Source organism: Lathyrus oleraceus, chromosome 6 (genome assembly GCF_024323335.1).
Source record: "Lathyrus oleraceus cultivar Zhongwan6 chromosome 6, CAAS_Psat_ZW6_1.0, whole genome shotgun sequence".
In the NCBI taxonomy this organism is placed as follows: Eukaryota; Viridiplantae; Streptophyta; class Magnoliopsida; order Fabales; family Fabaceae; genus Lathyrus; species Lathyrus oleraceus.
The window spans coordinates 28,496,025-28,519,274 of NC_066584.1; the positions used below are offsets into that span (position 1 = coordinate 28,496,025).

Here is a 23,250-nt window from a genome sequence, read left to right on the forward strand (position 1 = left end):
ATAGTGTTTCATGTGACATTTCTTTATGGCAAGCACACAATCAGCTTTATTTTTAAATTGGTTACTCATGTTTATGTCACCCTCAATTGAAAGACGATGAATGGCCATTCAAAGGATGATTGATTTGCACTTAAGTACAAGTTTGTCATGTGGGCAAGTGAGAGCATCAACAATGGTAAAATTGTCGCAACATTGTCTTACAAGGAGATATCATGCCAAACAAATGTAAACCTAGTTGGGAATACATGGATTGGTATAGATCTGTGTCCAATTTGTATCTTTCATAATTTTTTAACCAATTTGACCCTCGTAACCAACCCACATTTTCAAATTTCCAACACATCATACCATCAACCAACACTTACATCCAACAACCAACATGTAACACCCGACAACCTACATGTATCACCCAACAACCTTTCAACCCAACACAACAACCTTAACCCCTGGCCAACACTACCATCAACCATACTAATCATTTAACCCAACCCCCTACAACACCCAACAACAAAACTCAAATTTTACCCACTTAACATCATACACCCTACCACAAACATCATCCAACATCCACTATAACCAATACCCATTCTCACAACCTACCCTGCAAGAACACAACTACCAAACATCCAACCAGTAACCACAAATGTCTTTTTACCACTCAAATACCTTCATCCTAAATTATTTCCAAGACCAACAACTCTACATGCATAACCCAATGTCACCTACTAACCAACCAAATTGAAATAACGAGGGAACCAAACTAAGTTATCGCAGTGCAACGACGATGGAGGAGTTTCATGATGATATGGTCGATGAATTTATGAATCCCAAGAATGACGTGGAAACCTTCTACTCAACCAATAAATGTTGATGAAAATCGTAGAAAGTCTACCCGGATTGGACAAGCTCCTGCAAGTGGAACTCACCAACGCTTTCATTGACCTGGTCAAAATCAAGGCTAGATAGAGTTTAATATACCTTTTTTTTATTACATAAATAAATATTTATTTCCATTATTATTTATTTGTTTTTTATTTATTAATTAAATATAGCTTTATTTATAACAATTATTTTTATTTTAATTATTTAAACACATAATTAAATATAAATAATTACAATCAATTAACATTAATAAAAAATGATTAATATTATATTATTTATATTTAAAATTTAATTCAATTATAATTAAAAAAAAAAACACGTTTATAACATTGCTGCCAATAGGGGTGACAATTAGATTCATTAAGATAAAATTCATCCAATCCATCCACCAAAAAATTCATCCAATTCATCCACTACATAAAAATTAAGTTAATGGATTGAATTAAATTCATCCATTTATAAGCATGGATTGATCCAATCCATCCAACACATTTTAATGATCAAATAGATTTTTTTTATCTAATTTTTAAAAAAAATGAATTTTTTTAAATATTAAAAAATTATTTTTTTGAAAAATACAAAATTAATTTTTTTTTTCGAAAAAAAAATCGATTTTTTTTAAAATACAAAAAACTGTTTTTTTCCAAAAAATTTAAAATCATTTTTTTTTGAAAATACCAAAATTTGATTTTACTTTCGAAAACGTTATTTTTATACGAATATAGAAAAAAATGATTTTTAAATTAGTTTTTTCCGAAAATACAAAAAAAACTGAATTTTTTTCATTAAAATACAAAAAAAAATCCTAAAAAATATAATTTTTTCAAAAAAGTAAGTGATTTTTTTCAAAAGTAAAAAAATTGAAATTTTTTTAAAATACAAAAATTAATATATTTAAAAAAACTATTTTTTCAAAAAAAATGGATGGATGAATATCCATCTCCTAAAAATATGATAATGGATGGATTGAATGAATTTTATTATTAATGGATGGATTGGATTGAATATTTTAAAAAAAAATTTAGTGGATTGTTAATAGACTAATAAATTGTTTTGATCCATCCATATCCATCCATTTTGTCACCCCTAATTATCAATTCAATTGGCGATTTCTCTATTTAATTGTACACTGTTCATGGGCGGTTCTCAGATTATTTATAAGCTTTTCCCCTTTTAATGGGCAGTTGCTTTATAAACGATAACAATTTTTTTTAAAATTTTAATATTTTAATATTTAATGAGAAATGAATGGTGATTTGGTGTTTTTTCTCCTATATAAAGGCAGGGCAGTAAAAAAATTCCATTATTTATGTGTGTACTTTTTCCACACCCGAAGTAAGTGATGAAGTTTATCTCTTTCTTATTTGACTTCTCAGACATTGCGAAACCTTTACTATTTTTGGCCCAACACTTCATATCATAAGATTTGATATGAACTTGTATTCAATCACTTATATGTATTTATCGCTTTTAAATAGTGTCTTCTATGATATGTTACTCCATTTCTTGAAAGGTCATTGTTATTATTCTTTATAGGCGATTAATCCCTTCAAAGAAAGTAATATCACTTGTTACAAAATAAGCTTAACAAAAGCTATAAAGTAGGATGAATGAAGTTTCAATTCCTTTACAGATAAGTCTGATTTTTTAAAATGTTTTATAGATATTTACATAATTAGATTGATTGTAATGAAAATAATTAAGTTTTCTAAATCACATGTCACTAAATAAGTTATAGTTATACCAATGATTGAATACTTGATTGAATTAAATTTCTAATAATTTATTTTAGAATCAACACAATATGGTGAGTAAATTAGGCGGAAGAGCCCCAAGACCTAAAACCCGAAATTATTATCCTAGGCCTTCATTTGCTAATGTGCAATTTGAAGAAAGAAGTAGTTTTATAGAAAATAATTATTCAGGAGAATCCATTGTCGAGTGGAATATCGATGGTGCGTCTGAACAACAAATTTTGGATACAATACAAAACATGACCATGGCTGCTACTGCCTTCAAACTTAAAGGAAATACGGATAAACATACTAAAGAGATATTAGTTATGGGATTTACCGGACAATTAAAAGGATGGTGGGACAACCTCCTTAGTTCGGAAGATAAATACCAAATAGATTCAGCTGTAAAAATAGAATCTAACGAAGAGATTTGTGTTACAACCCTCTTATATGTTATTACTAAGTTCTTTGTAGGAGAACCCCTTAAACTCCAACAAAGAGCAACTGACCAATTGATAAACCTTTATTGTCAAACCATGTCTGATTATAGGTGGTATAGAGATATGTTCTTATCTAAATTATGCCTTAGGTCGGATGGTGCGGCAGATTATTGGAAAGAAAGATTTATTAGTGGTTTACCTAGGTTATTTGCAGAAAAGGTAAAAATTAATATTAAGCAAAACTTTAATGGAACGATCCCCTATCAGTCATTAACCATTGGAGAATTATCTAATTATGTAATTGAAACTGGTATACAAATTTGTATAAATTATAAATTACAAAATAAGATCAAGAATGAAAAGGCTAGTAATAGGCGTGAAATGGGATCATTTTGCGAGCAATATGGAGCTACTCCTTTGAGAGCTCCGAGTAACCCCAAGAATAAAAAACCTGTTAGTAAAGGAAGAAATAACTTCCATTATCATAAGAAGCAATTTTACAAAGACAAGCCAAAATTTTATAAAAAACCTTACAAGAAAAATTATGGTAAGAAACCTTACAGAAAATATAATAATAAATCTAAACCCAAGGATAAAGATGTTAAATGCTATAAGTGTGGTCGTTTTGGCCATTATGCCAATAAATGTAAGGTTCAAGAAAAAATTAATCAACTGAGTAACTTAGACATTTCAGAGGAGTTAAAATAAAGTTTAATAACTACTTTAAATAACATCTTGTTAAACTCGGAGGAAGAAGGGTCGTCAACATCTGAAGAATCTTCTTATGAAGAAATACATCAAATTGGCAATTCTGAAAAATCGGATGATGATTTTGATGAATGTTTAGGCCTAGATTTCTGTAATTGTGACAATTGCAACAAAATAATTAATGTTTTAACAAATAATCAAGCTAATACTTTGATAGGAATATTAGACAAAATGGAAAATTCAGAAAGTAAAAATGCTTTCATGAGATAAATTAAAAATATTATAGATGAAAATGATATTTCCAAAAAGAATATTCACAAAGTAGAATTTTAAAATGTTATGGATTTATTTAAGAAACCGGTTGAAAAAACTGTTTCTGTTAAAGATTTACAAGAAGAAATTAGTAATTTAAAAAATGAAATTAGAATTCTAAAAACCAGAGATGATGAGATAGAAATTAAACTTTTAGAGTTACAAGGAAACATGATTATTCAGAACCAATCCAATAAAAATTTAGCCTCATCTAGCTTAACCAAAAATAATGAGGAAACTATTATTCTGAATAATGAAAATTGGTATATTAAAAAAAATAGAAAAATTAATATCGCATAAATGGTATAGTAAAATAAATCTCATTGTTAAAGATAAAACTTATGAATTAATTGTTTTGATTGATTCAGGAGCAGATTTAAATTGCATCCAAGAAGGGTTGATCTCAACCCAATATTATGAAAAAACCAAAGAATCTTTAAGAGGAGCCAATGGTAATAGATTACAAGTTTCTTACAAATTATCAAGTGCTAAAATTTGTAAAGATCAGATTTGTTATAAAACCTCTTTTCTTTTAGTAAGAAATATTCATGAGTCCATTATTCTAGGAACCCCTTTTCTAGCTTTACTCTACCCTTTCACCGTTAATAATGCAACTATAACCACTAATGCTTTAGGGCGTGAAATTAAATTTGAATTCTTAGAACCACCTAAGATTAGGGATCTTAACTCTGTCCAGAGTAATGTTATATCATTTATTAATCAAATTAATAATAAAAGAAAACAAATTAATTTCATTAATAAAGAAATACACTATAAAAAGATAGAAGATCAACTGCAATCTCCAAGTATTCAAGAAAAAATTAAAGGTATACAAAATAAATTCATTAAAGATCTTTGCTCAGAACAACCTAATGCTTTTTGGAAAAGAAAAGTGCATACTATCTCATTACCCTATGAACCTGACTTTAAGGAAGCAAATATCCCCACTAAAGTCAGACCAATACAAATGAATAAACAAAATTTAGACTATTGTAAAAAAGAAATAAAAGATTTCCTAGACAAGGGATTGATTAGGCCCAGTAAGTCTCCTTGGAGTTGCTCCGCTTTCTATGTTACCAATGCTTCTGAGCTAGAAAGAGGAAGTCCTCGGTTAGTAATAAGTTACAAACCCTTAAATAAAGCATTACAATGGATTAGGTATCCCATACCTAATAAAAAGGATTTGATAAACAAATTACATAATAAAGGTATATTTTCAAAGTTTGATCTTAAATCTGGATATTATCAAATACAATTAAAGGAAGAAGATAAATATAAAACCGCTTTTGTGGTGCCTTTTGGTCACTATGAATGGAATGTCATGCCTTTAGGATTAAAAAATGCTCCTTCCGAGTTCCAAAATATTATGAATACTATATTTAATGATTACTCGCACTTTACCATAGTCTATTTAGATGACATATTAGTATTTTCAGATTCTATAAATAAGCATATACAACATATGAACCTATTTTATGAGATAATTAAAGAGAATGGGTTAGTCTTGTGTGAAAAGAAACTTAAAATATTCCAATCTAAAGTAAGATTTTTGGGTTTTGATATTTTCCAAGGTATGTATACCCCCATTAATAGATCCTTAGAATTTATTAATAAATTTCCAGATGAACTAAAGGATAAAACCTAGTTGCAATGATTCTTAGGTTGTATAAATTATGTGGCTGACTTCATACCCAACTTAAGAACCATTTGTATACCATTATTCAAGAGAGTTAGGAAGAATCCTCCTCCTTGGGATGATTCAATGACCCAAAGTGTTTTGCAATTAAAGAAAATAGTTAAAAAAATACCCTGTTTAGGAATACCTGATCCTAATGCCAACCTTATTGTTGAAACTGATGCCTCAGACATAGGCTTTGGGGGAGTTCTAAAACAAATACTTCCGGGCATGGAAAAGGAACAAGTGGTCAGATATTATTCTGGAACTTGGAACCCAGCTCAATTAAACTATAGTACAATTAAAAAAGAAATTTTATCTATTGTTTTGTGTATTACAAAATTTCAAGATGACTTGTTTTCGAAAACATTTTTATTAAAAACAGATTGCAAAGCTGCACGAAGTGTTTTACAAAAGGATGTTAAAAATTTAGTTTCAAAACATATATTTGCTAGGTGGCAAGCATTACTTTCTTGTTTTAATTTTGAAATCGAGCATATTCAAGGAATTAAAAATTCATTACCAGATTTTCTAACCATAGAATTTTTACAGGGAAAACATGAGTAAAAAATCAGTTGACCCCAGAGATGATTATGGTCCTCCCATTAAACATCAAAAAGATAAGTGTCATACCCCAAAATTTACCCATTAATATTTCAAGACACTTTTCAAGGCATTCCGAATCATTTTTATGATACTAATCTCAAAGGAACGAAGGCCCAGCTCACGAATGAAAATGGCCCAAACTGGCCTGTTCGCTACACGCTCGCCTAGTGATAACATGAAATTATATCATATTTTAAGGCTTAATTCAATTAAATTTTATCATCATTTATTTCAGGTCACTTTATGTTATTGGATATTACGCGGTATTTTCTTCCTATTTGTCTCAAGTGGCTTATTTAGAAACACAAGTAGAATTGGAGGAAAAGAGGTGCAAAAAGGAGGAAAAACGAACCAAACAGCAAAGCCCAACCCAAAGTACAAGAACACGGGTGTGGCATCTGTGACGAGCGTCACAGAGGCTGTGACGAGCGTCATGCCTCGCACACCCCTGTGACGGGCGTCACACATGGTGTGACGAACGTCACACCATTCCCCTACTTTGTGGGCGCAGGCAACGCTTCGGAGACTTGAAGATCCGTTGGGCCCTATATCCACGTACGCGTTGAAGACCTTTTTGGCAGCAGGCATGACCTAATGACAACAATATAAATAGCCGCCTTGAAAACCTAAAAAGGGGGCTTTTTCCGAGATTCTTTTTCCTTTGCCGTTTTCGCCTTTGCATTTTTTCTTCTTTTCCAGCAGCTTAGGCATTGTGTTTTACAAATGCTACACTATTTCTTTTGCAATTCCGGATTCCCTTTTGGTATTTAGTTAATTCTTTTCGCACAATAGTTTCTACAACGGAAACTATTGTGTGCCTTTTTACCGAATCTAATCTTACGGCGGCAGCAAGGTCACCTCCGCTCAATTCTATCCGATCGGCCAATTCAAGGTTGCGACTCAATTGCAAACAGGTTTGCGTTACTATTATCGCTTTATGTTCCTAATTCACATGTGATATCATAATTGAGATTCATAAATATATTTGAGGCTTTGCATGTAACTTAAGTATGCCTGGATACTTTGAATTGTTGTAATGGATGCCGCTGTTCTTCGTCCTATTTTGATCTTTGCCCATCTGACCTGTTTTATCATAACCATGCTTTGTTTACCTATTACTTTGGTGCAACTCTCGATTGCACCCTGATTTGGTATTCTAACCCGTTTGCTGAATTTTGCAAAGGTTCATATGTCCCAGGAAAAGATTGCTGTTTAGGTCTTCCACTTTATTTGTGGGATACCCTTGTGGAGACTCACCCTAAGTGGCCTAATTAATTTTAATGTGTTAATTTTAATGTCTTAATTTTAATGTATTAATTTTAATGTATTAATTTTAATGCATTGATTTTAGTATGGACTTAATTACTTAATTGACTTTAAAATATGACCTTTAAATAAGTGATCTTGGACCTCTCTTTGCTGCCTTACGGTATTACGGTATAACGGTCATGTCCCGCGAATGTGGGGATACGCTTAGCAATGACCCTTCGATTAAATCATCATAAAATAAATCATAGTCCCTCGGATGTTGCCTTCAAAAATACGATTTTGTCCCTCGATGACCCTTCGGTGTAGCCTACGGTTAAATGATGATCGTCCCTTCGAATGCTAAGGTATCCTTACAACTGTTGCCTTCAATGACCTATCGATGACCCTACGATGACCCTTTTACATCCAAAGGATAAAACTACTTACTTCTCAATAGTAAGGACAGTTTTACCCTCATAAGGATAGGAAATGCCCATAACGACCTCAGGAAGGTATAACTCTCAATTACTGGATCATAACCTAAAACATTTTCCACCCCTCACACTTTACACTTTACAAATCCTAGAAAATCACCACTTGGTATACATTCATACTAGAATCATTACCGAGTTATATTTTTCTAAACCATTTTCAAAATCAAATGAGATAAATACTTTGTATACATTCATACGAGAATCATTACAAAGTTAAACTCTCTTTCAAACATTTTTTAAGCAATTCACCGACACTTTTCAGACAAAAATATAAGTGATCCAGTAATTAAGAGCCCATGGATAACCATGGATACAAAGGGTGCTAACACCTTCCCTTTGTATAATGTACCTCCCGAACCCAAAATCTATTGAGGTCTTTCCTGTTCTTTTCCACCTTTCCTTATTGGATAAAAGAAAAGTCGGTGGCGACTCTTGCTATCCGCGACATTGCGATAAAAAGCAAAATACCCCAAGTCAGTTCACCGTATGACAGAACTGGCGACTCTGCTGGGGAGTACTTAAAGAGAGGTTACCTTAATAACAAGATCACATATTCACATTGTCTGATTTACTTTTAAGGGATTGCTTGGGTATTCTTGAGTGAAAGATCCTACACCCGGATTTAGTGTACCTTAGGTAAGTAGCAATAGATCATCGCGACTATCCGGCGTATACTGGAATGGTTAAAATGACGGCTACGGTTAATGTGACACTTTGGTTGTCCTGATGTTCCTCATGTTACTTGAGGAAAAATTTGGCTTCCGCGTGGTGTCACTAAAGCATTAACCAGACCTTTAGAACCCTAATTGACTCATCCTGGCCATTAGAAAGTAGTGAGATAACTGACTTCGGTTCCGACTGGGGTTGGTTGATACTCGATACTACACTCCTTGAGATTGGACTTTAGGGAAGCTTCGGTCAACCACTTGGTGTTGCACTGAAGTGGACTTGAGGGAAGGTCAATGATTGGAGATCCTTTTAGAACCCGGTTACTATTCTAGGACAGGTTGAACCAACTAAACTTCAGTGGGGAGGGTACTTACCTATGGAACTCATGCAAGCCTTAAAACCTAGGAATGATGGTTGTGTGACTTGCTTGTGCTTGTTATTTATTTAACCTCATAACATCATAACATCATAACATCATAACCTCATGACATCATAACATTGTACTAACCATTTCAAGGACTTAGGAATTTAGCTTTGCTCTGTTGAACAGGCTATGGCTCCCAGGAAGACCATCCGGATCAATTTTGTAGCAATCTCTCCTCAACTCAAGGATTTAGTGTCAGAACTTCCCGATCATGCTCAGTTCATCAAGAAACACGGTCATCTCCTCAATTTGGTTACCACTGGTTTCAAAGAAGATATGATGAGAGTCCTATTCCAGTTCTTCGATCCCAAACATCATTGCTTCACTTTCCCAGATTATCAGTTGGTACCCACATTAGAAGAATTCTCCCAGCTGCTTGGGATACCTATCCTGGATCAAATACCTTTCAGTGGTTTAGAAAAGAGGCCAAAATCTGAAGAAGTTGCCGCAGCTTTACACATGACGAAGTCCGACATCGAAGCTAATTGGGTAACAAGGAGTGGAGTTAAGGGTTTACTTGCCAAATTCCTGACAAATAAGGCCCGAGAATTCTTAAAAGTTATGAACGTCCGTGCTTTCGAAGACATCCTGGCATTGCTAATCTATGGCTTGGTGTTATTCCCTAATCCAGACCAATTCATAGACATGAATGCTATTAAGATATTTCTCACTCATAACCCTGTACCTACCTTGCTGGGAGACATTCTGCATTCCCTCCACACTCGTACCATGAAAAGGCAAGGGACTCTCATGTGCTGCATACCTCTATTGTCTAGGTGGTTTATTTCACACCTTCCTCAATCAGTCTTGAAGAATGAGCAAAATCTGAGATGGTCTCAAAGGATAATGTCACTCTCCCATTCAGACATCTGTTGGTGTCCTCAGTTCAAGGAAAATGTTACCATCATCGATCGTTGTGGCGAGTTCCCTAATGTACCACTCCTAGGAATAAGAGGAGGTATTACTTACAATCCTGCTTTAGCTCTGCGACAGTTTGGTTGTGCTCGAAGAGATGGCCCACATGAAATGATCATCGAGGGCATTGTGTTCGACTATGACAACGATTCCCAAGGCCACTGTCAAAGATTTGTACGAGCTTGGGGCATGGTGAAGAGAGGTACGGTAGGACAGAAAAATTCTATTCCTATGGAACCTTATCTCAGATGGGTACGCGCCAGAGCTCGTGAACTTGTCATGCCATATCTTGCAATCGGACCTCAGATTGTCGAACCTGAAGCTGAAGGAGGTGCTCCTCAGATCATTCCTTATCCAGATATGCCTACCAACATTGAGGAACTAAAGAGATCCTGGATCCAGTTGAGAGAAGAAAGGGATACTTTCGAGACTCAGTTCGTCGCAGAAAGGAAGAAAGTGTTAGAACTTACCAGTCAGCTTAATGAGGAACGAAGACTCAATGCGTATCTTCGCCCAAAAAGAAGTCGCCCCTGGGAGACTTGAGCTTTCATTGTATTTTTATTATCATTCCTTTTGTAATGAACATTGATCAAAGAAATTAGCGATAAACATTTCTCTCTTGTTGGTGATTTACGCAAAGTTAAATTCCAAAAGGTCCTATCAGGGAAAGAATGAATCAAATGCTGTGTACAGTGAAAGGAAGCATAACAAGAAGAATCGTGACCATACTGTTGGGGCAGTTACAATTGCCGCCCCGCCAGCTCAAAACTTCCAGCAAAGACCAGACAGACCAAGAAGGCAGTTTACCAAGCTCAATATGACTTTAGCACAAGCACTGCAAAGTATGCTAAAGGTAAACTTAATCACTCTCAGAGGTCCTCCTGCAAATGTCAACACTACTTCGCCTCGTTATAATCCCAATGCCAGGTGTGCATATCACTCCGATAGCCCCGGGCACGATACAAACGATTGTTGGTTGTTGAAGAACAAAATTCAGGATATGATCGACGCTGGGGAAATTGAGTTCGAGCCTCCGGAGACTCCTAATGTCATCACTGCCCCTCTGCCTAATCATGACAAGACTGTCAATGCTGTGGAGGATACTGATAACGGTTGTGACTTGGATAGCTGGATTCTCCCAATAATTGATGATGGACTCAATAATTGGAAGGCTGAAGACACTATCCCGATTTTCTCTAGTCAGGAGTAATTGTTATTGCTATTTTAGTGTTTCAAAGCATTGTGTCTATACCCGGGGCATGATAGCTAATTTTTCAAGGGTTTGTCATTTTTCATAAGCATATTCATATTCAATAAATCAATGGACTTTTTGCATTCAAATATTGCGCTCTTTATCTTTCCTGCCATTTTTCAAACAAGCTATGTTTTCTTGCACACACTCACGTAACAATTTGCCGATCCATATCCACTCTGGATCCTGTTGGTAATGACTCTGCTACTGTTCATTATGACTTTGAAAATCCGATCTACCAAGCCGAGGATGGAAGTGAGGAAGATTGTGAAGTCCCTGGAGAACTTGCCAGACTGGTACTACAAGAAGAAAAGACCACGCAGCCGCATGAGGAATCAATTGAAATTGTAAATCCGGGTACTGAAATAGACAAGAAAGAAGTCAGAGGTTTCTTGGGACACTTGAATTACATTGCCCGATTCATTCCACACTTGACTGCTACCTGCAAACCCATCTTCAAATTACTAAAAAAATAAAAATCAAGAGATGGTATGGAATGATGAATGACAAAATCAAGAAGTATCTCCAAGAACCTCCAATTCTGATGCTACCAGTTGAAGGAAGACCTCTAATCATGCATTTGACCGTGTTAGAAAATTCAATAGGGTGTGCTGGGGCAACATGGCGAGTCTGGTCGAAAAGAGCATGCCATATACTGCCTTAGCAAAAGGTACCGACTGTGAAACAAGATACTCACAGCTCGAGAAAGCTTGCTACGCTTTGGCCTAGGCTGCTCGCCGACTAAGACAGCATATGTTGAATCATACCACTTTATTGATTTCTAAGATGGATCTTATCAAATATACATTCGAGAAATCTGCTGTCCCGAAAGAGTTATCACTGATAATGGTACTAAACTGAACTCTGCATGCAGTTCAAAATAAAACACCATAACTCTTCTCCGTACCGGCCAAAGACGAACGACGCCGTGGAGGCTGCTAACAATATCAAGAATATAACAGTAACATACAAAGACTGGTATCAGATGTTACCTTTTGCTCTTCATGGTTACCGCACTACGACAGGGGCAACTCCGTTCTCTTTAGTCTATGGAATGGAAGCCATCTTACTAGTGGAAGTTCATATTCCCTCTCTAAGAATCATGAAAGAGGCGGGCTTAGATGAAGATGAATGGATTCAGACTCGACTCGATCAGATAAATTTAATTGATGAAAAGAGACTTGCGGCTGTTTGTCATGGGCAGATAAATCGGAAGCGCATGACCCAGGCATTCAACAAAAAGGTCAAGAGACGAGTGTACCGAATCGGCGACTTAGTTATCAAGCATATCATTCTACCACAAGGTGATCCCAGGGGCAAATGGACTCCCACATACGAAGGGCCATTTGTAGTTAAGAAGGTATTCTCTGGTGGAGCCATGATGCTTGCTACAATGGACGGCGAAGATTTCCCGCATCCTGTGAACGCGGACATAGTTAAAAAAATACTACGCATAAAAGAGACCCGCTAGGTCGACGTACCTAGGCAAAAGTAAGGGCATCCCGGCGAACCAAAAGGGTTCGGGCAAAAATTAGGGATAAACATATAAAGACGTACACCCGGCAAGTCGAAAACCTGAAAAGGCGGCTTGAGCAAAAAAGGGTATCCCGGTGGACTGAAAACCTGAAAAGGCGGTCCAGGCAAAAATTAGGGATTAAAGCGTATGACTATGCCCCGTTCTCTGTCAGCTTCACCCAAGTTTCGAGGGACTGACCAAGCCAATCGCTTCTATCCGACAGCAGGAGATGAGATGCTTGAAGACATAATGACAGTAGTGGAATTAAAATCAATAGGACGTTTCCGGCATAGCTTTCTCTTTGTTTTCTTGACAATTTCCTCTTACTAGGATTTCTGTCTCCTTGTACACAGATTGCCTGTTCATAGGCCCTCTTTCAAAATCAATACAATTTTATCTCCAAAAAAGATGCTTTTGTTTTCACTTTTTCTGTTTTGATTGCATAAACGTCCATTGATTTAATTTGAATTGATATATGCATTTGAATATGATCAATGTTTATCAAGAATACATGCCTAAAATGGAAATAGCAATTACTGCGAGACTTCAGGACCAAGGAGAAGGTCTAACCACGCTTTCCAATGAATCCGTTGCTAATTTGATTCCCCGACAACGCCAATTATTCCCCAGAAGAGGTCGGCACCACCATGCCGAAAGGTCATCTCTTCCATCCCCAGCCAGGCTCAGTTGAATCTTTCCATCGTCAGACAGAAATCAAGTACCCCCCAGCCGAGACAGGGTCATCAATACCAATGTCTCCGACCAGCAGACTGAGACTTATCTCCCCAGTAGAGTTCCCTGGAAGAACGTTTCAGACGCATAGTGCATTCATTACATCATTTCATATTACATACCTACATACAATTTTCATTCCGCATCATATACATTACATCATTTCATAACATAGCTCGCATTCATTCCAGACGCATAATTCACTCATTACATCATTTCACAGCACACGCATGCATACAACATTTGCATCTCGCGCGTCATGACATGGCATGAAGCTAACTTTATTTTTCAGGTTAATTATCCTCTTGATACAACCAACACAAAGGTCCATTCATACGGACATCTTTATCAATTACATTCAAGATTCAACTATATCCCTCAGATACTGCCTAGCGTACGGTATATTCCGAGGTGTAGTCTAGCGTACGACTACTTTCTTCTTCAGATGCATCTTTCAGATATACTCCATGTCAACATTCGTTCTGACGTCCTCCCAACGATGGCATCTATAAGCTCATCCCAGACATTTATCGCAAATACAACATATACAAATACTATCAGATATAGCCTAGCGTACGGTTCATCCTGATTCAGCTCAACATGTGACCCCTTCAACTCAGATACGATCTAACGTATGATCCATTCTGACCTCCTTCAACTCAGATACGATCTAGCGTACGATCCATTCTGACCTTCAACAACTCAGATACGATCTAGCGTACGATCCATTCTGACCTTCAACAACTCAGATACGATCTAGCGTACGATCCATTCTGACCTTCAACCACTCAAAGACAGTCTAATGTACGACCAAGTTAGACCTTTAAGTCAGATTCTGCAAATACAGTCTAATGTACGACCAAGTTAGACCTTCAAGTCCTCGGATTCTGCCCAGATACAGTCTAATGTACGACCAAGTTAGACCAGATTCTGCTCAGTGACAGTCTAGTGTACGACCAAGTTAGACCGTCAAGTCCTCGGACAACTCAGATAAGGTTTAATGTACGACCAAGTTAGACCTTTATCTCCTCAGATGCTACCTTCGGACAGGTACATTTCTGAATGGTAGTCTGGTATACGGCTACTCCCCTTGCTCAGGTGCTACCTTCGGACAGGTACATTCCTGAAGGGTAGTCTGGTATACGGCTACTCCCCTTGCTCAGGTGCTACCTTCGGACAGGTACATTCCTGAAGGGTAGTCTGGTATACGGCTACTCCCCTTGCTCAGGTGCTACCTTCGGACAGGTACATTCCTGAAGGGTAGTCTGGTATACGGCTACTCCCCTTGCTCAGGTGCTACCTTCGGACAGGTACATTCCTGAAGGGTAGTCTGGTATACGGCTACTCCCCTTGCTCAGGTGCTACCTTCGGACAGGTACATTCCTGAATGGCAGTCTGGTATACGGCTACTCCCCTTGCTCAGGTGCTACCTTCGGACAGGTACATTCCTGAATGGTAGTCTGGTATACGACTACTCCCTTACTCAGATGCTACCTTCGGACAGGTACATTTCTGAATGGTAGTCTAGTATACGGCTACTCCCTCTTCAAGCAGATTCGGCCTAACGGACGGCTCATTCTGCAACTCAGAAACGATCTAGCGTACGACCCGTTCTGATCTTTCATCCCCATCAAAGTCATCTGCCTAACGAACAGCTCACTCTGGTATTCAGATACGGTCCAGTGTATGATCCATTCTGATCCCTTATCCCCAGCAGTATACAGCATACTCTGACTCCCCAGCGAAGTCAACAGCATGACGGGGGATTCACTATACGGTCTAGTGTATGACCCGGTATGACACCCATGTCTTCAGATATCGTCTAACGTACGACACAATCTGAAGCTCCCATCATCAAACTTCCTGGATGGCATCTTTAAGCCCATCTCCATCAAGACCAATTGACAAGCGCAAATTTTCGGGGCATTCTAGTGTTCAATAATCTTCCACCTCCAGACCACGAATGGTGCACATACCATTCTACTCTCTCGGTTCAAGAATATTGAACAGGGGCAGCTGTCATACCCCAAAATTTGCCCATTAATATTTCAAGACACTTTTCAAGGCATTCCGAATCATTTTTATGATACTAATCTCAAAGGAACGAAGGCCCAGCTCACGAATGAAAATGGCCCAAACTGGCCTGTTCGCTACACGCTCGCCTAGTGATAACATGAAATTATATCATATTTTAAGGCTTAATTCAATTAAATTTTATCATCATTTATTTCAGGTCACTTTATGTTATTGGATATTACGCGGTATTTTCTTCCTATTTGTCTCAGGTGGCTTATTTGGAAACACAAGTAGAATTGGAGGAAAAGAGGTGCAAAAAGGAGGAAAAACGAACCAAACAGCAAAGCCCAACCCAAAGTACAAGAACACGGGTGTGGCATCTGTGATGAGCGTCACAGAGGCTGTGACGAGCGTCATGCCTCGCACACCCCTGTGACGGGCGTCACACATGGTGTGACGAACGTCACACCATTCCCCTACTTTGTGGGCGCAGGCAACGCTTCGGAGACTTGAAGATCCGTTGGGCCCTATATCCACGTACGCGTTGAAGACCTTTTTGGCAGCAGGCATGACCTAATGACAACAATATAAATAGCCGCCTTGAAAACCTAAAAAGGGGGCTTTTTCCGAGATTCTTTTTCCTTTGCCGTTTTCGCCTTTGCATTTTTTCTTCTTTTCCAGCAGCTTAGGCATTGTGTTTTACAAATGCTACACTATTTCTTTTGCAATTCCGGATTCCCTTTTGATATTTAGTTAATTCTTTTCGCACAATAGTTTCTACAACGGAAACTATTGTGTGCCTTTTTACCGAATCTAATCTTACGGCGGCAGCAAGGTCACCTCCGCTCAATTCTATCCGATCGGCCAATTCAAGGTTGCGACTCAATTGCAAACAGGTTTGCGTTACTATTATCGCTTTATGTTCCTAATTCACATGTGATATCATAATTGAGATTCATAAATATATTTGAGGCTTTGCATGTAACTTAAGTATGCCTGGATACTTTGAATTGTTGTAATGGATGCCGCTGTTCTTCGTCCTATTTTGATCTTTGCCCATCTGACCTGTTTTATCATAACCATGCTTTGTTTACCTATTACTTTGGTGCAACTCTCGATTGCACCCTGATTTGGTATTCTAACCCGTTTGCTGAATTTTGCAAAGGTTCATATGTCCCAGGAAAAGATTGCTGTTTAGGTCTTCCACTTTATTTGTGGGATACCCTTGTGGAGACTCACCCTAAGTGGCCTAATTAATTTTAATGTGTTAATTTTAATGTCTTAATTTTAATGTATTAATTTTAATGTATTAATTTTAATGCATTGATTTTAGTATGGACTTAATTACTTAATTGACTTTAAAATATGACCTTTAAATAAGTGATCTTGGACCTCTCTTTGCTGCCTTACGGTATTACGGTATAACGGTCATGTCCCGCGAATGTGGGGATACGCTTAGCAATGACCCTTCGATTAAATCATCATAAAATAAATCATAGTCCCTCGGATGTTGCCTTCAAAAATACGATTTTGTCCCTCGATGACCCTTCGGTGTAGCCTACGGTTAAATGATGATCGTCCCTTCGAATGCTAAGGTATCCTTACAACTGTTGCCTTCAATGACCTATCGATGACCCTACGATGACCCTTTTACATCCAAAGGATAAAACTACTTACTTCTCAATAGTAAGGACAGTTTTACCCTCATAAGGATAGGAAATGCCCATAACGACCTCAGGAAGGTATAACTCTCAATTACTGGATCATAACCTAAAACATTTTCCACCCCTCACACTTTACACTTTACAAATCCTAGAAAATCACCACTTGGTATACATTCATACTAGAATCATTACCGAGTTATATTTTTCTAAACCATTTTCAAAATCAAATGAGATAAATACTTTGTATACATTCATACGAGAATCATTACAAAGTTAAACTCTCTTTCAAACATTTTTTAAGCAATTCACCGACACTTTTCAGACAAAAATATAAGTGATCCAGTAATTAAGAGCCCATGGATAACCATGGATACAAAGGGTGCTAACACCTTCCCTTTGTATAATGTACCTCCCGAACCCAAAATCTATTGAGGTCTTTCCTGTTCTTTTCCACCTTTCCTTATTGGATAAAAGAAAAGTCGGTGGCGACTCTTGCTATCCGCGACATTGCGATAAAAAGCAAAATACCCCAAGTCAGTTCACCGTATGACAATAAGGAAATAATTTTAGGTTCTCCATCTTTTATTTCCAGAGTTACCTCTCCTATTACTGCTACTCCCCTGACAACTATTAAGCCTACATTATTAACTCCATTAGCTTTTACATCTCAAATTACCAGTCCATTATCTATCCAGAAAAATTACTCGTCTAAACTAGCCTACTATACACCTCCTTCTTCTTTACCAAAATCGACCTTTATTACCAAAGATTTGTCTATACCAATATTACCTTTAGAAACACTTTACTGTCCTCCAAACTCCACTTTACTGTCTATACCAATATTTCAAAATACTTCATTCCTAAAGACCAAACCAAGACCAGAAAATTCTACGAATTTATCCTGGTAGATTCTGAGTCTATTACTCTTACCCACCAAACAGATCCGAATGATAAATCTAAGATAAAGTTCTCTAAATTCAAAGTTAATAAGGTATTATCTCCTTCTGATTGGAATCAACCTCCATCAGAATTAAAATCTTTTTCCAGAGTCTTTACTCCATAATATTATTCGTACTTTGATTACATGGATGCTTGGTTCAATTTTTTGTCGGTCGAACCTTTCAACCACACTTGGTTTATATGGTTCAAGAAGGATATTTCACTTAGCTTTCCTAATTGGTTTATCCAGTGGTTCATAATTGTTGGGCCAATTTTAGAAATATTTCCTGATTATGCCTTAAAGGCCTTTAACAATTTTACAACAAAAACTACCTGTCCTAATTACAAGTCTTTATTATGTTTTTGTGCTGTTTTTGGAATTACATGGATTTCATCTTGGACATTTTCAACTGATCCATTATGGGAAGGGTCCTCTTCTACTCAATTGGTCAAGAATTTTTTTGTTAAATGGTGGTCAAAGTTTAATCCAGATTTGCTTTCTCCATCAAGATTAGATTCTTGGTTCAAGTCTCATCCGGGTCTTTGCAAAGAAAAGGCCAATTCTCCAGAAGATACATCGTTCTTGTTAGATAAATCAAAATTACTTGCCTCTTTATCTGCTACTTCAAGCCATAAAGAATTCTTGAATAGAATTAAAGAAGCTATGACTGCTTTATTTGAAAGTGATAGTGCTTCTAGCACTTCTGAAAATAATAATGAAGATGATTGTTATGGAATCATAGATCTCTAAATTATGTTGAAGATAAGTTCAATTATGATCAAGATAAGATTTTGAAGATTCCTCTTGTCAGAATTATTTTGAAGATAAAATCAATTATGGTGAAGATAAGAAGTTAAAGACAACAACGACTCCCTTTGTTGGCCTCAATTACCTTCCACTCAGAATTACTTTTGAATTATTGACTCTACTTTATTAAAGTTTTTGTTTTATTTCAATTATTCAGACCATGTGAATCATTACTTTATTAAAGTTTTTTGTTTTATTTCAATTATTCAGACCATGTGGGTCATTACTTTTTATAAGGTTTATGCTTAGTTTAATTTAGTTTGAAGTCCGTGTGGATCCTTGCATATAAAAGGATCATTTGTGTGTTCTGAAAGGCATTCGAGTTTTCAGTCTTAAAACTTGGAATTCTTGATTGCCATCCTTTGTAAGTATTTTTATAAATAAAGCAAGTCTTTTAATATTTTTAACATGTCTTCCATGTCTTCCGCATATTATTTTACTCTTACCAGTTTTATCAATAATTTTACTAATATTTCCACCATTATGATTATCATTATTAGTATTATTTCCGTATATTATTTTACTCTTACCAGTTTTACTAATAATTTTACTAATATTTCCACCATTATGATTATCATTATTATTATTATTATTATTATTATTATTTTAGAGGCCCCTACCGCTCTGGTATCAGAGCCAGGTTGGTGGTGATTATTGACTTGCATTATCTTTTACTAGATTTCTACTAATTTTATTATAAAAAAAAGAGTTATTTGAAAAGTTTTCTTATTTCACTATTTCTTTTTAACCGTAACCCTGAGCTTTGAATTTCTCTAAGGGTACCTGCTGGTAGTGTGTGGTCCAGGTCGTAAGTCCAGATAGGTGAGACAGTAAACTCGTTGGTTTAGCACACTGTAGTTGCCGTTAAGAAAACAAACAATAAGGGGGAGGATAAAGACAGATAGTGGGTGAGAAACCTGAAGAATAACTAGTTCGATTAAATAAAGCTACTTGTATAAATATTGTTTTGAAACCACGTCTCAAATCATCAAGGCTTTTAGCGAATTAGGATGTAGTTCACGGAGTAAAATTAATAACCGAACCTTAGTTCCTGCTACCTTAAATAATGATAAAATTGAATTAGATCAAGATACCTTCCAAAACCAAGAATTAGAAATTCAGGAAATGGAAAATAGATTAGTTAACTGGTCTATGCCAGAAATTAAATTTAAAGAAATATATAAAATTAGTACTTTTGATTTTAAAAGTCAAAAGATTATTCATACTGTTGAATCCGCTACTTCTATTAGTAACAAGCATGAAACTATTAATTTGTTAAATAAAAAATTATTAGAAACGCATTATAGAGAAGGTTATCGCTATATCCATCTAGGATTAATTCAGATAGCTATAAAACCATTACATAAACTAGGGTTAAACACCCCTATATTGCTAGTTCTTCGAGACACTAGAATTAAAGACTTTCATAATTCAACTATTGATATAGTTGAATCAAATCTTAACGATGGTCCAGTCTACTTTAACTGCCATCCCAATTACTCTATGAGCTTGGCTGATGAATTCACTAAGAATTCATTAGTTATATACGTCCAAGGTCTAAGTGATAATTTTAATCCTGGAGTTTCCAATATTGACGTTATTAGTAGAATTACCTACAAAGTCTCTAATGTAAATTATGATTTTAAATCACTCAAAACTACTCCAAGAAATGAAACTTGTATTATTGAAGCAAATCTTAGCAGGTCCAATGTTATGACCCCAAAAATATTGACTGCTTCGGATATTATAGAAAAATTCCCTCAAGAATGGATATTATAAGATATGGTTAAATCTAAAAAGATTGAGGCGAAAACTATTAGAGATGTTATTCAAGATATTGATGGATCTATTAGGATCAGAATGAATAGAAGCCAATCTTATCGCTATCATCAATCTAGTAGTATTGGGTCAACATCTAGTGCTAGACATTCAGTTGATTCAACAATTAGGGTAAATCTTGCAGGAGTAAACTTTGCTCCTACAATTCCCTAACCGCTATACTCTGAGAGGACCTTTAGGTCACCCTCTCCAACTGAATCCCAAATACTAGGTGTTATTACAAATGACGAACCCTTTGTCATAGACAAAGCTTAGATTAGAGCTGACTTTGAGGCCATTTATAATTTAGAAAAGAGAAATTGGTATTTCACAAATTTCTCTAAAGATCAGACTCAAATGTATTTGCAAATTTTTTATAGGTTTCTAGAAACACATGAAATTAATATCTATTTCTTTACATGGTTTGAATTACTTTATCTCTCCTGAAGAAGTTTCTATGTTTAAGGTTTTTTATTTAGTAACTAATTCCTCTATTTTATGAGTAGTATCACGACCTAAACTCATTCCTTTCAACTCTTGGTTAGAAGGAGTATGGTATTGATAAATCAGTTCACACAAAAAATAATGCATTATCCGATCTTCACTTTTTACTATATTCATCTTAAATCTTGAATTAACTTAAATATTAAATTATCAATCTTACATATTCACTTCGTGTCTCCGTAGTGGAGATCAGCACCACTGATTCAAAAGATTCGATTCACAAATTGCATTCGATTCTGGTTCGTGATCAGAAATAATAAGAAATTTTTATAAACAAAAGTAAAAAGATAAACAATCATATAAAAGACATAAAATTTATACTAGTTTGGACACGATTGTCCTTGCTTGTAACCTACTTCAATCCTTTCCCAATGTGTGAGAGAATTTTTTTCAAATTTCTACTTATGAAGGATTGATTATAACTAAAAACTCATTCAATTTAATTGTTTTAAAGATTTAATGTGACTTTTTGTCCCTTAATTTAATTTTATGTTTCGTTTTAGTTCTTTAATTAAAAAACATGATAAAGTAGTCCCTTAACTAACATTTTGTTTCCTAAAATAGTCTCTTCCGTTAGTTTTTTGTCAAAAAACGTTAAATCTTACCTAGCTGGACATTTAAAATCTGACCTGGAATTTATTTATTGTATATTGACTTAAAATTTTGAAATAAAAAAAGAAACGAAGCTGAAACGTTTTAGGGAAACGTTTCAGTGAGAGAAACATCATTTGCATTTTGAAGACGCAAATGATAGTTGATCCTAGCTCTGTTGAAGACGAAATGAAGTGTGACTAAACGAAAGTTGAAGTCCCAACTCCGTTGAATAATAAACTAAGACGATCTGCAGCCAACTAACGTTTGAAGAAGAAATCCTAAGGTACAAATACTCAACTGTATGTTCTAAAAATGTAAAAAAAAAAAAAAAAAAATCTTTAGTCATCTTCCTTAGTACTTCTTCCATCTTATGTAGCTTGAATAGGTCATGGAAAAAAGGTTTCGTGCATCATTTTGTTGAGTTTTCTAAGGAGCTTGCTAATTTTACCAAGTCGGGTTATAAAGGGTTAGAGACAATTTAGGATGTTGATCCTGATTATTGGGGTTATTTTAAAATTTTGGGCAAGTTAAAAGAGTTAGGTTATCCAATTGTAGATAAGCTTTGATATTTTAATGAAATGAATGTTAATGACATTGTTATGTTGAAATATAACAATGAAACTAAGAGGATGAAAACAATTGCAGTGATGACTGAGACATGTCATTCATATATTACTCATCCTCTTACACAACCCAACATTATTGAGGAACCTATACTTTCACTAGAATACCCAAGTCTCACCGTGTTTAAAGATGTTTTGGATGAAGGAGTCAACTTGAATGAGGTCTCTACCATGTTTGAAAATATTGTGGGTGAAGGATACAACTTGGATAAAGGGACAACTGTGGTGGAAGAGAATGTGGGTGATGAGGAGGCCACTGTGGTTAAAGTGAGTGTGGGTTATGAGAGGATCATTGATATGAAAGAGAATGTGAGTGATGAGGGGGCCATTGTAGTTGAAGTGAATTAGGGATGATGAAGGGACCACTGTGATGGAAGATAATGTGGATGATGAGGGGACCACTGAGGGACTAAACTGTAACCAGGAAGAAGTTGAGGGAGTTAACTGTAACCAATGAGATATGGAAATGGAGGGGACCAATGAGGGACTAAATTGTAACCAAGAATAAGTTGATGGAGTTAGTTGTAACCAATGAGATGTGGAAACTGAGGGTAGTGAAGACAGTACTTTGAATGTCAACTTTGAAGACTCGGAAAATGATATAAGAGTTGATGGAGAGATAGCAGTTGATGATGAGGAAGTAACATGTGAAAATAAAGGTTGAGTTTGATATGC

At 35.9% G+C, this 23,250-nt stretch overlaps 1 protein-coding gene across 1 annotated transcript; it reads left to right on the plus strand.

Moving 5' to 3' along the window:
- The first annotated feature begins 2,881 nt into the window (after positions 1-2,881).
- On the plus strand, positions 2,882-3,766 carry LOC127093816 (uncharacterized). Its single transcript, XM_051032719.1, has one exon. The coding sequence runs from the start codon at positions 2,882-2,884 to the stop codon at positions 3,764-3,766; it is 885 nt and encodes a 294-aa protein (XP_050888676.1).
- Positions 3,767-23,250: the final 19,484 nt, after the last annotated feature.